This window comes from Astyanax mexicanus, chromosome 15 (assembly GCF_023375975.1).
Source record: "Astyanax mexicanus isolate ESR-SI-001 chromosome 15, AstMex3_surface, whole genome shotgun sequence".
Lineage (NCBI taxonomy): Eukaryota > Metazoa > Chordata > Actinopteri > Characiformes > Acestrorhamphidae > Astyanax > Astyanax mexicanus.
Window position 1 is genome coordinate 15,795,142 of NC_064422.1, and position 12,643 is coordinate 15,807,784.

The 12,643-nt window shown below is 36.3% G+C and overlaps 1 protein-coding gene across 1 annotated transcript in view; it reads right to left on the reverse strand.

The window, feature by feature from the left end:
- Positions 1-474: 474 nt before the first annotated feature.
- Positions 475-12,643, reverse strand: part of polr3a (polymerase (RNA) III (DNA directed) polypeptide A) — a 75,179-nt gene continuing 63,010 nt past the window's right edge. Inside the window, exons 25-31 of the mRNA XM_022669061.2 lie at positions 12,483-12,576; positions 10,555-10,647; positions 8,382-8,546; positions 6,291-6,455; positions 5,225-5,356; positions 3,939-4,071; positions 475-2,825 (exon numbers count right to left, since the gene is read on the reverse strand). Of these exons, the coding sequence (XP_022524782.1) occupies positions 2,677-2,825; positions 3,939-4,071; positions 5,225-5,356; positions 6,291-6,455; positions 8,382-8,546; positions 10,555-10,647; positions 12,483-12,576 (931 nt within the window). The 3' untranslated portion in view covers positions 475-2,676. The remainder of the gene's footprint in view (positions 2,826-3,938; positions 4,072-5,224; positions 5,357-6,290; positions 6,456-8,381; positions 8,547-10,554; positions 10,648-12,482; positions 12,577-12,643) is intronic.

Genomic DNA, 12,643 nt, shown 5'->3' on the forward strand with positions numbered 1-12,643 from the left:
CAAACCAATCAATTGCCTATAGGGCTCTTATCTTGAATTTAATGTAATAAAATGTGTGAACGCCTCTTTACATTCTGTGAGGGTCAATACAGCAAAGCCCAATGACAGTTATCTGAATACCCCTTAAGATAGCCCCTTCTACTAATTGCGGACAGTAGCCAGCCAGACAGTCTGGTTAGTGATTCCTGCAGCTGGCAAAATACGAAGCTTCAGCAACTTCATCAGGAAGCTCGAACAGAAGGGTGAGAAAGGAAGGATTTACACAGGATAAATTAGGCCTACGTGACTCTGCGTACAAATGGTGCAATTTAGTAGCAGGTAGGCTAGCAACAAAACAGGTGGCTACTGTTTATTTGAGCTACATACCTGTTAGTCAATGCTAGTAACAACCTAGTTATTGCAACTTTTTGGAACGAAATTGAGCACTGTGACCCAATAAAACAGATGAATAAATAAATAGATCTCCCGGCAGAGTTCAATACATACGTTTATTTATGTTTAATACATATATACAGTACATAAAACGTACACTTACAGCACTGTACACTCAAACACAAAAGAGCTTAAAGGGTTCTCTAGAGAAGAATTTTTTTTTAACGGACTGCTCTTTTATAGAAGGTCCAGGAAAAAGCATATATAGAACACATACAGATGATGTGAGATGTGTAGGTTCTTTAAAATGAACCACTGTATTTGCCAGATGCTAGTTGTTAGGTTGCTCTAGGTGGTTGCTATGGTATTCTTAGTGCTTACTTTGGAGTTGCTGGGTGGCTATGATGGCATTGCAATGGTTAACTGGATGGATGCTATGGTATGGTATCTAAAATAGAGGGGTAGAAAACAGAGTATCGATTTGTAATTATTAGATTAAATGTAAATAATATTTTGTCAGTTTATCGCATTTTTCGCCCTATAAAGGTGCACCTAAATCCTTAAATTTTTTAAAATATCGTCAATGCGCCTTTTAATCCAGTGCGTTTTATGTATGAATTTTGCCAGTCAGGTTGTAAGGAGCAGTAAAGCCACTCTGCTGAAGTACAGTTTTATACAGGAGTTTTAGTTTAGTTCTCCAGCACCGAGACTAGAGCAAGATTAGCATTAGCCGCTGACCACTATTTTGCCGTTCAGAGGTTAGTATTATCGGCTTGTACCCTGCTGCTAACCCTGGCTAGCATTGCTGGAGCAGCATTAGCATTACTGTAAATACATTGAAGCGCTTTACTTACCCAAATAAACAGATCCGGTGTGCCTTATAGTGCGAAAAATACAGTATTTCGTTTTTTGCTGTGATTAAACTCCGCCCCCTAGACTGCAGTGTTATACTATGCCATTAGATCTCACTGTTCTGACTGGATAAAGTGTCAACTTTTTGTCTTGTTTTTTATATTATATACTACATTTGAAATTTACTAAGTAGCAATATTTTGCCTGGGTTACAGCATCAATGTATTATACTGATATAATGTATCGTAACCCCTGTATTGTATTTGCTGCAAAACCTACACCGAGAACATGAAGGCCATTTAAAAAGACCCTCCACATCTCATCCATGGCACAATTAATTTAGCAAACAGCAGCTCTTCTCTAGTGTCCCTTTAGGAACCTGTTCTGTGAATGAGATATGAATGCAAATAACCATTTAAACCCTTCAAATAGCAGAGCATACAGGTTCTAAAAAAAGATGCTTTAGAATTCATACAGAATCTTTACAGCATGTAGAGGTTCCTAATTTTCTTTTACTCTCGTCTTTCGAGTGCACCCAACAAAAGTCCGTTTTTATTTTTTTAAGTTCAGAAAGTTCTATTTTCCTAAATAAAGGTTCTAGAAAAACCTTTGGTATGGAATATTTAAGGTATATGGAACTTCTTTTAAAAAAGGTTATTCACACTCAACTTATCCAACAGACCCAATAGTGGTTCTAAAGTGACATTTTTTCCAGAACCACTTCTGTAAATACGATGTGAAGACTGTATTAAACGAAGCTTGCTAAGAAACCTTTATGTGAAAAGATTACTCATATATAACATTTTTAAAGAACTTCCATTTAAGGTATAGAATCTTTACAGCATGTGAAGGTTCTTTAAAACCGATTCTTCCGATCTTTTTTTCAGAGAAAGGTTGGCTGGTTAAGCAGTTCTTTGTATTGGCTTTTCAGTGACTTCGCTCTCAAGAACCCTTTAGGAAACTTTGTTTTTTAGAGTGTATTTTAAGGCAAATCAGAACAAAACCGTTCAATAAATGATATTAAAGAATATATTAAACCTCCTCGGGTTTGAGTTCAATCACTTCAGCCCAACAGGGGTGAATAAAGCAGAAGCCATTCACTGAACTCAGAACAGTGGGTGGAGATTCCTTCCAGCAAAGAGAACTGAAGCATTTTCACAGGAATTCTTCAATACACTCAGATTAAACCCCCAAAACAGTGCCAACCAAAACTCTCAGTACATACGTATTCAATACATACACTAGTCCCTGTGCTCTCTGTAAACTTTGAACTGTGAGGTTCTTTTCATAATAATATATATATATATATATATAAAAACAAAAAACTCAAAGCTGCTGTAAACCGCATCAGTGCTCACACTGTAGCACACACTCTGCAGCCGCACAATGCTCCACCAACCCACTGAAGAGCATCACAGTGTGTGTGTGTGTGTGTGTGTGTGTGTGTGTGTGTTACGAGGCCAGTGAGATGTGAAAGTCTGGGCTGTCGAACAGCAGGGGTCTCCGAGGGGGTGTGGGGTCTTTATCTGCTCTGTGTAATAATTTAAACAGCCCTGTGCCAATGTTCATTGGAATGCCCATTATAATACACTCCGACACACCTGGAGAGAGAGAGAGAGAGAGAGAGAGAGAGAGAGAGAGAGAGAGAGAAATATTAAAGACTCATAATTCCCAATATCCACACATTAATAATCCTATCTATTAATCTATTAACAGCACAATTATTATCAATACATACAGTTCTGGAAAATATTAAGAAAGTACTTCAGTTTCTCTGATTTAGCTATTTATAAATATATGTTTGAGTAAAATGAACATTGTTGTTTTATTCTATAAACTTCAGACAACATTTCTCCCAAATTCCAAATAAAAATATTGTCATTTAGAGCATTTATTTGCAGAAAATGAGAAATGGCTAAAATAACAAAAAAAGATGCAGAGCTTTCAGACCTCAAATATATAAAAAATTCAGGCAGTTCAGTTTGGTTTGATGGCTTGTGATCATCCATCTTTCTCTTGATTATATTCTAGAGGTTTTCAAATTGGTAAAATCAAAGAGACTCATCATTTTAAGTGGTCTCTTATTTATTTATCTGTATTATATAGATGTATTACACACAGAATGATCTATTTTAAGTTATTTTATTGTTGATGATTATGGCTTACAGCCAATGAAAACTCAAATCAGTCTAGCTTCTTGTGCACTTTTTAAGTTATAATTGCCTCGTTTTAAATGTCAGGGCTCTCTGGATTCTATCAATGAGGTGTGGAGCTACTTTGAGCCTGAATAACGATGGAAAAGCGATTTATCTGGGCACCATATGCCCCGTGTCACCCAGTCTGAAGGGTGTTTGGAAAAACTTGAAATTTTTGGAACTCGGAACGCTGTGGAAGAACAGAGTTGTGCTATTCATCAAAGGTAAGTACTTTTTATCATGTTATACTACACCAAAAGTCAATTTTACACCAGAGTCCTCCTTTAAACATGACTTGGCTGATTGATCACTTTTGGTGCAGGGGGAAATTAGATTTCGGGCCTTAAGCTGTCACTCTAAAGTGACCTTTCTATTAAAGACAGTCCACAGACTCACAGACTCAGGATTCTCTAATGTGACAAATGACCTTAACCGTAAAAAGATCAAATGTGACATCCTGACAGCCTGAAACAAATGATCATCCACAAAAACTCCCAGCTGGGCGTTTATTAAACTCACCACACACTGAGTCCTTCTGCCCGAAATACGCTGCGTCGAACAGATGATCAGCCGTCTTCTCAAACGACGCCAACATCAGAACGCTCTCCTTCATCTTCGCCAGGCCAAAACGCGTGATGCCCAGGATCTCCCCCTAATGACCAGAAAAACATACAGATTATTACGATCAATATGAGGCATAGCTATATTTAAACTTACTTTCTAATAGAAAAGTTATGGTCTGAATTTTTAAATCTGGCCTATAGTATCTGATAACACCAGCACCAGTGACATACACTACCAATCAAAAGTGTGGACACTCTTTAGATACCTCTTTTTTTTCAATGTTTTTTGTTTTATGATTTTTAACATTGTAAATTTAGCTATACAGGAACACATGCAGAATTATTCTGTAACAAAAAGTGTTAAACAAACCAGAATATGTTTTATACTTAAGATTCTTTTAAGTAGCATATTTAGTTTTGAGGACCGATCTGCACACTCTTGGTATTTTAATCTGTGTCTTAATGAGGGAGAGTCACCTGGAATAGTTTTCCGAATCACCATTTCAATTGATCAGGTTTAGATCAGGAGATTGTGGAGGATCAATTTTATTTATTTTTCTTTTTTTTCTTTTACGGTTTACTACCTGATTCCATATGTGTCCCTTAATTGTTTTCATGTCTTTATTATTATTTTTTTATTGTACATTGCAAATTAATATTAAAGAAATAATGAAAAACACTGAATGTGTCTCCAAACTCACCAGACAGGTAATTTATTAAAAACATGCTGCTGTGTAGTGAAAAAACTGATTTCAGGCTGAACTTTTAGCATCAGCTGAATTGAAAAACCTTATTGTATTACTGTATTATTATTCATGTCATTGGTTAATATTCATACAAAGAGCATTTAATTTAACAACATAAATGCTAAATATTACATGTTTCTCTATATGTTATGCTTATATTTTGACATTTTAAAAATAATAAAATCCAGACATTACATAATCACACAGAGTTAGGACAGTTTGCAAAAAACTACAAGGAAAAGTTAGAAGAAAAAAAAAACTTTTTTCAAATGCAAAAGCCTATAACTGAATTTATACTCCACTAACATTAAAAATATGGATTCAATTGATTAAAATACACATTACTGCCTAGTAAACAAAAAATAAATAAATAAATCTAACTCTACACTTAAACATTCATAATCTATTACTAAGACTACATTTAAATGACAAAAAATACTTTGTCTGCCAAACATAGTGGTGGTAGTTCTCATTTTAAAAACTCCCAGTCACTTACTTTGTAGGACATGAGGTCGGCCAGCAGCATGACGTGTCTGCGATCGATGCTCATGCCGTGATTCACCATGGTGTACTGGATCTCATTGATGATGGTGGTCCGAGCAGCCTCGATACCTAAAGTTTTCTCCACCTAAAAAAAAAAAAGAAGAAATAAGAAATAAAAGGTCGATTGTAACTTTTTATTGAGATTTTAAGTGAAAGACCAACAAAATAATGTTTTTCAAAAATGTAATCATTAAATATCTGAAAAGTGTGACGTGCAAAAGTATTCATCCCCCTACATCAATACCCCCTACATCAGAACCTTTCACTCCAGTTACACCTACAGGCTGCATCTTCAAGTTTGTTGGGTCCCCTACGTGGCTTGTTTTAACATGGTAAACGCACAGGTTACAGTCCGATATACTCACCTCTGAACAGCGAAAGAGCCAACTAGTGCTTAGCGGGTAATGTTAATGATGCTCCAGCAGTGCTAGCCAGGGTTAGCAGCAGACTACAGTCCGACATACTCGCCTCTGAGCGGCGAAAGAGCTAACTAGCACTTAGTGCAGTTAGCGGGTAATGCCAATACTGGTCCAGTAGTGCTAGTCGGGGTTAGCAGCAGGTTACATGCTGATAATTCTCACTACTGAACAGCAAAAGAGCTAGCGCTTAGTGCAGTTAGCAGCTAATGCTAATACTCCAGCCTCAAGACTCTAAACTATACTATAACTAAACTATAGAACTAAACTTAAATGCTGCACTTTAGCGGAGAGGCTTTACTGCTTCTTTACAACCTGACTGGTAAAATTCATACATACTGATTTTTTTTTTTGGAAAATTAATGGATTTTATATGTGCCTTATAGTGCAAAAAGTATGGTATTATTGTGTGTATCAGAAAACAGTAATATCAAAAGCTTTATATAAATAAACTGTTATTAAATCTAAACATTAAAAGAACATATTAGACACCTATTTATATTAATATATTTACATATTAATTCATAATAATGTGAGCATAGTTGCAGAACATGGATGATTATTTACATGGAAAGCAGGCTTACCGGCTGAAGTAACACTCACCTCGTATGTGTTATTGGATGTAGTTCGGCTGCCATTGACGCCGTGGGTTGCCATGACCGCACGCAGGTTATCCCCCTCCACCAGCAGTTTGAACTTCTGCCTGCCGCTCTGGTCATCAATGTGAATCACGGCTCGGGCAACCTCAGGGATACCCTGCACAACCACCTACACACACACACACACACAAATTTAAAAAGCAATAAAGATTTCTAAAAAAAAAAAAAAAAAAAAAAAAGCATTAAAAAAATAAATAAAAACCCCTATCACACCTATACAATAATGCACATTACTCAGGTCTGATGATCGCGATCATTAAACAGTTGACACTGCACACGGTTAAAAGCATGCTTCACTTAACTAACCTGCCACAAAGCTACCGTCCAATAATTATAGATAATCTGTCATGTTAATAACTGCAATTACTGTATTCAGTAATAACCTATATATTCAAGAGTTCAAATCAGAATAATGACTACTGAAAGCACACTGACAGTAACAGTATATTCCCACTCCATCCCAGAATATGGATACTGCTGCGCCTGTAATAATATCTAATGTTTTTTACTGTCCTAGAAATAACCGCAATACATGAAGTCAATTTATGACCAATTAATAAAATAAAATAAAAGCATATCACAATTACACCTTTTAAACAGCAATTATATTTTAATCCTTTCATTAATCCAATTTCAGGCGTTTAAAATTAGAATATAACAAATACCCTTAAAAAATAATCATTAAAACCAAGTTTATACACCTGCAGATTCACATTTATAGGCTCTTTTTAATAAAATTAAAACAAAGGGTATCTTTGAGATCAACAATAATTACTGAGGTTATGTCCATATATTGTACACAGGGTTCTGAGATTAAACAAATCAATTTGATTAACTGAATTACTGTTTTAATCACTTTTTTTGTTTTTTTTACAAATGTAATTACCACTGTACATTAAGTATATACACAAACATATATAGTGTGTATCTTAATTAGTATATAGCCACTACAAAATATCTTATTTATCCATTTTTGATGCTGTTCTATATAGTATGATGGATGATATGGATGACTGATATGGATGATTGATTATATGAATTATTAATAATGATTTATGGATAATGAAAGATGTTAACGATTTATGGATAATATGGATTATATAGATGAGGAATGCTTAATTATGATTGATCATATGGATTGTATGAATGATGAAAGATATGTATGATGGAAGATATGGATGATTTATGCATGACATGATATGGATTATATGGATAATAGATGATATGAATGATTTGTGTATGATATAGATTATATGTATGCTATGGATTATACATATGAGGGATGATATGTATGAGGGATGATATGTATGAGGGATGATATGTATGAGGGATGATATGTATGAGGGATGATATGTATGAGGGATGATATGTATGAGGGATGATATGTATGAGGGATGATATGTATGAGGGATGATATGTATGAGGGATGATATGTATGAGGGATGATATGTATGAGGGATGATATGTATGAGGGATGATATGTATGAGGGATGATATGTATGAGGGATGATTGAAGACATGGCTGATGAAATATATGGATGATGAAGTATATGGATGATGAATGATTTATGTATGATTGAATATATGGATGATGGATAATATGTCTTATGAATTATGATTTATGCATGATGGATGATATGGATTATATGGATGATGAATGATGATTTATGGATGATTGATTATATAGATGATATGGTTTATAAATGATTTATGCATGATTGATAATATGGATTATATGGATGATGAATAATATGGATAAGTAATGATTAATGTATGATGGGCGATAAGGATTACATGGATGATGAATGATTATGTATGATGGTTGATATGGATCATTACGATTATTTTGTTATATTGCGACCTTATTTATTCAGCATTGTGCAATTCAGCTGGACAGTAGTTTGTGTGAGAGTTAGTTTAGTTCAAACCATGAAGTCAGTAAATGATGGATTCCTGTGTGTGTCTCTGTATCCCTGTGTGTGGGTCCCTGTGTGTTTGTGTCCGTGTGTGTGTCTCCCTGTGTGTTTGTGTTCACCTTGGGCAGTTCCTGTTTGAGCCACTGAAGGACGTAGTACATGGAGCTCTTGCTGTTCTCTCTGGGAGACACACAGACCACCGCTTCACCATGAACCGCTATATCCCCCGGCTTCACCCTCAGCTTCGACATACAGATGGAGTACCGCACCGTCTCCGCATTCACCTGATACAGAGCAAGAGAGAGATCAATACATGGGGAAATGCACAGATGGATGGATAGATGCAGTAATATGAAAATATTATGAAAACCTTTGTCTTAATCATAACGTGAAATTATTTTTTTTGTGAGGAAAAAGTTAAATGTGGACGGAGTGTCCGAGTATCTTATTTAAACCTCAGACATTAGTTTGGATTGATCTTGATTGTTGATGTGAGTGGATCATGATGACCAGATTAAAAGAGCTCTCTGAGATCTTCAGAAAGAAGAGCGTAGATGCAGAGAACACTGGAAAGAGGTTTAAACAGACCCTTAGAAATCAGATCTTAGAAATCAGAAGGTCCACTGTGGCCTAATTCATTAACAAGTGGAAAATATTTAAACTAACTGGCCAACGTGGTTAATTTAGAAATGTCCTAGCAACCCAAGCCCAAGATCAGACCTCAAGGTGGGTGTGGGTGGGTGGGTGTGTGTAAAAAGTATTAAAATTCTGCATTGACAATTCCGTTGTCGATTATGCCAACTAAACATTGCAGCCCTAATCTAATGTTTCACGACAAAAAAAAAAACAAGTAGGAAATACTTACTGTAAAAAAATAAATAATAATAATAATAAAAAAAATAAAATAAAAAAAAAAACAGGGCGAGACCTAAGTTTACCAAACAACACGTAGATTAGGACATCTGGAACAGTGTGCTTTGGACAGATGATTCCAAAGCCTAATTATTTGTGTTCAGTAACATACAGCTCTATAAAGAATTAAGAGACCACTTCAGTTTCTGAATCAGTGTCTCTGGTTTTGCTATTCATAGGTATATGTTTCAATAAAATGAATGTTGTTTTATTCTATAAACTACGGACAACATTTGATAAATATAAAAATAGTTATTTAGAGCATTTATTAGCAGAAAATGAGAAATGGCTGAAATAACAAAAAAGATGCAGAGCTTTTAGACCTCAAATAATGCAAAGAAAACAAGTTCATATTCATAAAGTTTTAAGACCTCAGAAATCAATATTTAGTGGAATAACCCGGGTTTTTAAATCACAGTTTTCATGCATATTGGCATGTTCTCCTCCACCAGTCTTACACACTGCTTTTGGATAACTTTATGCCACTCCTGGTGCAAAAATTCAAGCAGTTCAGCTTGTTTTGATGACTTGTGATCATCCATCTTCCTCTTGATTATATACCAGAGGTAAAATTAAATTCTTTTTAATTATTCATCATTTTTCTTTTATTTATTTCCAGAGCTGTATTTGGCCCAAAACAAACAGCATTTCAGCACAATAACCTCATTAACTTTAAAGAACGGAGTGGAAAATGTCATGGTTTGGAGCTGCTTTGCTGCAGCAGGGCCTCGCAAGCTCTCCATCATAGACCACTATGAATTCTTCACTGTATCAAACAGTCCTTAAGCTAAAAAAGTGAGACCATTGCAGAGGTGGACTGACTGAAACAGACACAAAACATTCCAGAAAATTACTCAAGGAATGGCTTTATATATAAAAAAAATAAATAAATAAATAAAAAAAAACAATGATGTGTGATGTGGGTGATGTGAAACAGGCTGTGCACCAAGAAACCACTCCAACATAATATGTCTGAAAGAATTCTGCATGGCGGAGTAGGAAAAATGTGGAATCAACATGTCAGTCAATGTCTGAAACTGGTAGATTGTTATCGTCCAAATGAAGATTACATGTATTCAAAAGCATAGGTTTCTACAGGTGTTAATTAATAAAGAGAAATGGAAATATGCAGAGAGAGTGGTGGTTCGAGTAAATGGCTGTATTGGCTGTAAAACACAGAGTACAGATCAGCTTTAAGATAAACTATAATAAATCAATCACACACACCCACACACCATTCTCTTCTCAGACAAGATAATCAGAGAGTACATATAACACAGATAATAGATCCAGAGAGAGGAGAGCACACAGTACAGCAGAGAGAGAGAGAGACAGAGCAGGCGAGTGAGTGAGCGAGAGTATGTTCTGTGTATTCTGTACCTCTAGTCGAAGGAGGCGGATCCTCTCGAGTGAAAGCTTCACCAGTATAAAGCAGTCATCCGGCAGAAACACTTCATCTATATACTCTGAAATCTAACACACACACACACAAACACACACAATCAGTAAGCGCTACACCAACTGCACCACATGAACTCAAACAGTACCAGTCAAAAGTTTGGACACACCTCTTCTCATTCAATTTGTTTCTTTTATGATTTCCTTCTTTTACATTGTAAATTTAATATTCAACATTAAAAGCGTTAAAAAAGTATGTTTTATAGGAGCTTTGAGAACAGATCTGCACACTCTCTGTATTTTAATCTTAGTGCCTTTATGAGGTCACCTGGAATAGATTTCTCAGAGGGTTGATAGTCAATAGTTGCTACCATATGTTTCACATATAAGGCACACCGGATTATAAGGCACACTATCAATAAACTTTTATTTTCAGGTCTGTTTTCATACATAAAACACCAGATTATAAAGCGTATTTCATGCAACACTAGTAACTAGATGTCGGAATGGGGGTGTCGCCAAGTTTTCCTTCTAAATTTAGCAGGTCTTGCCAGCAGACAGCGCTACACTGAGGAACCTTAAATGTTCCGGTAAGCCAAGGTGATATTAGCTAGCGGTTTGTCCAACGTAGTAAACACTAGACTAGAGTCCAATATACTCACCTCTGAGTGGCGAAAGAGCTAGCGCTTGGCACGGTTAGCGGCTTATGCTAATACTGCTCCAGCACTGCTAGCCGGGGTTACCAGCAGGCTACTGTCTGATATAATTGCCTCTGAACAGCCAAAAAACTAGTGCTGTGGTTAGTTGCTAATGCTGCTCCAGCAGTGCTATCTGGGGTTAGCAGCAGGCTACAGGCCGATAGTACTCTTCTCTGAACAGATAAAAACTAGCGCTTTGCCGGGTTGGCAGCTACTGCTAATAATGCTCCAGCGTTGGTGCTAGAGAACTAAACTGAAACTCCTTTATAATGCTGGATTTTAGCTGAGTGGCTTTACTGCTACTTACAACTTGACTGGTAAAATTCATAACTAAGGCGCATTGACAATTAAAAAAAAAGAAAGAAAGAATTTTAAGTGTGCCTTTCAGTGCAAAAATTAATGATTAAATCAGCTATTAATGATTAAATAGCTGACAACAAACTCGAGTACTGCCTTAACCCTCTTAAGTATGAAAATCACCAAGGCTGCAAAGGTTGCTACTGGAATCCACTTTCATCCCCCCCATGATGACATCAATGAGCTGGATGATGTTAGAATCCTTGTCATGCACTACCTTCTGCTTGAGAATGCCCCACATACTTGCCTAGTCCCACACCTTTACATTTAGCTTCCCCTGCAAGGAAGTTGTCATCTTGGAGACTTGTGTGTTTGGGGTCGTTATTACATTGGAAAAGTGCTTTGTGTCCCACTTCCTGGAGGTAGGGGATCATGCTCCTATTTAGAATGACACAGTTTTAACTATAAGGCGCACATGATTATAAGGGGCACTATCAATAAACGTAAATTTTCTGGTATATTTTCAAACACAAGACACACTGAAATATAAGGCACATTTTAAGCAGCACTTGTTTAATAACAGGGGTAAATGACAAGTGGGATTTTTTAACTACTGAAAATAAGTTACATATTGGTCCTTTACATCTATATGTAACCTTTTCATGGGTAATTTCCTTATTAAACGAGAGTTCCAACGGCATCAGTTTTTTAAGAACTGTAAAACCAAATAAATCACAGCAGCATGAAGCACTTTTTTTGTAGCTCTGCAGCAGCAGGACACACTGAACCGCTACAGATTCCTATTACTGAAACACTGCATTTACTGTGTACAGGCAAATGAAGGAAATGTGCTGAACTGCAGGACGTTTCAACTAGACTTTACAGCGGTTGTGGAGTGTGTGTGTGTGTGTGTACCTCCCCAAGCAGTGTCTTCTCAATCCTGCCCTTCACCAGCCGAGCAAAGTCTGCATCATCCTCCGTATCAAGGTGAGCAGTAATAATAGGGGTGCTGAGAGAGAAAGAGAGAGAAAGAGAGAGAGACAGAGAAAGAGATACATGTATAATAAAGAGCACAT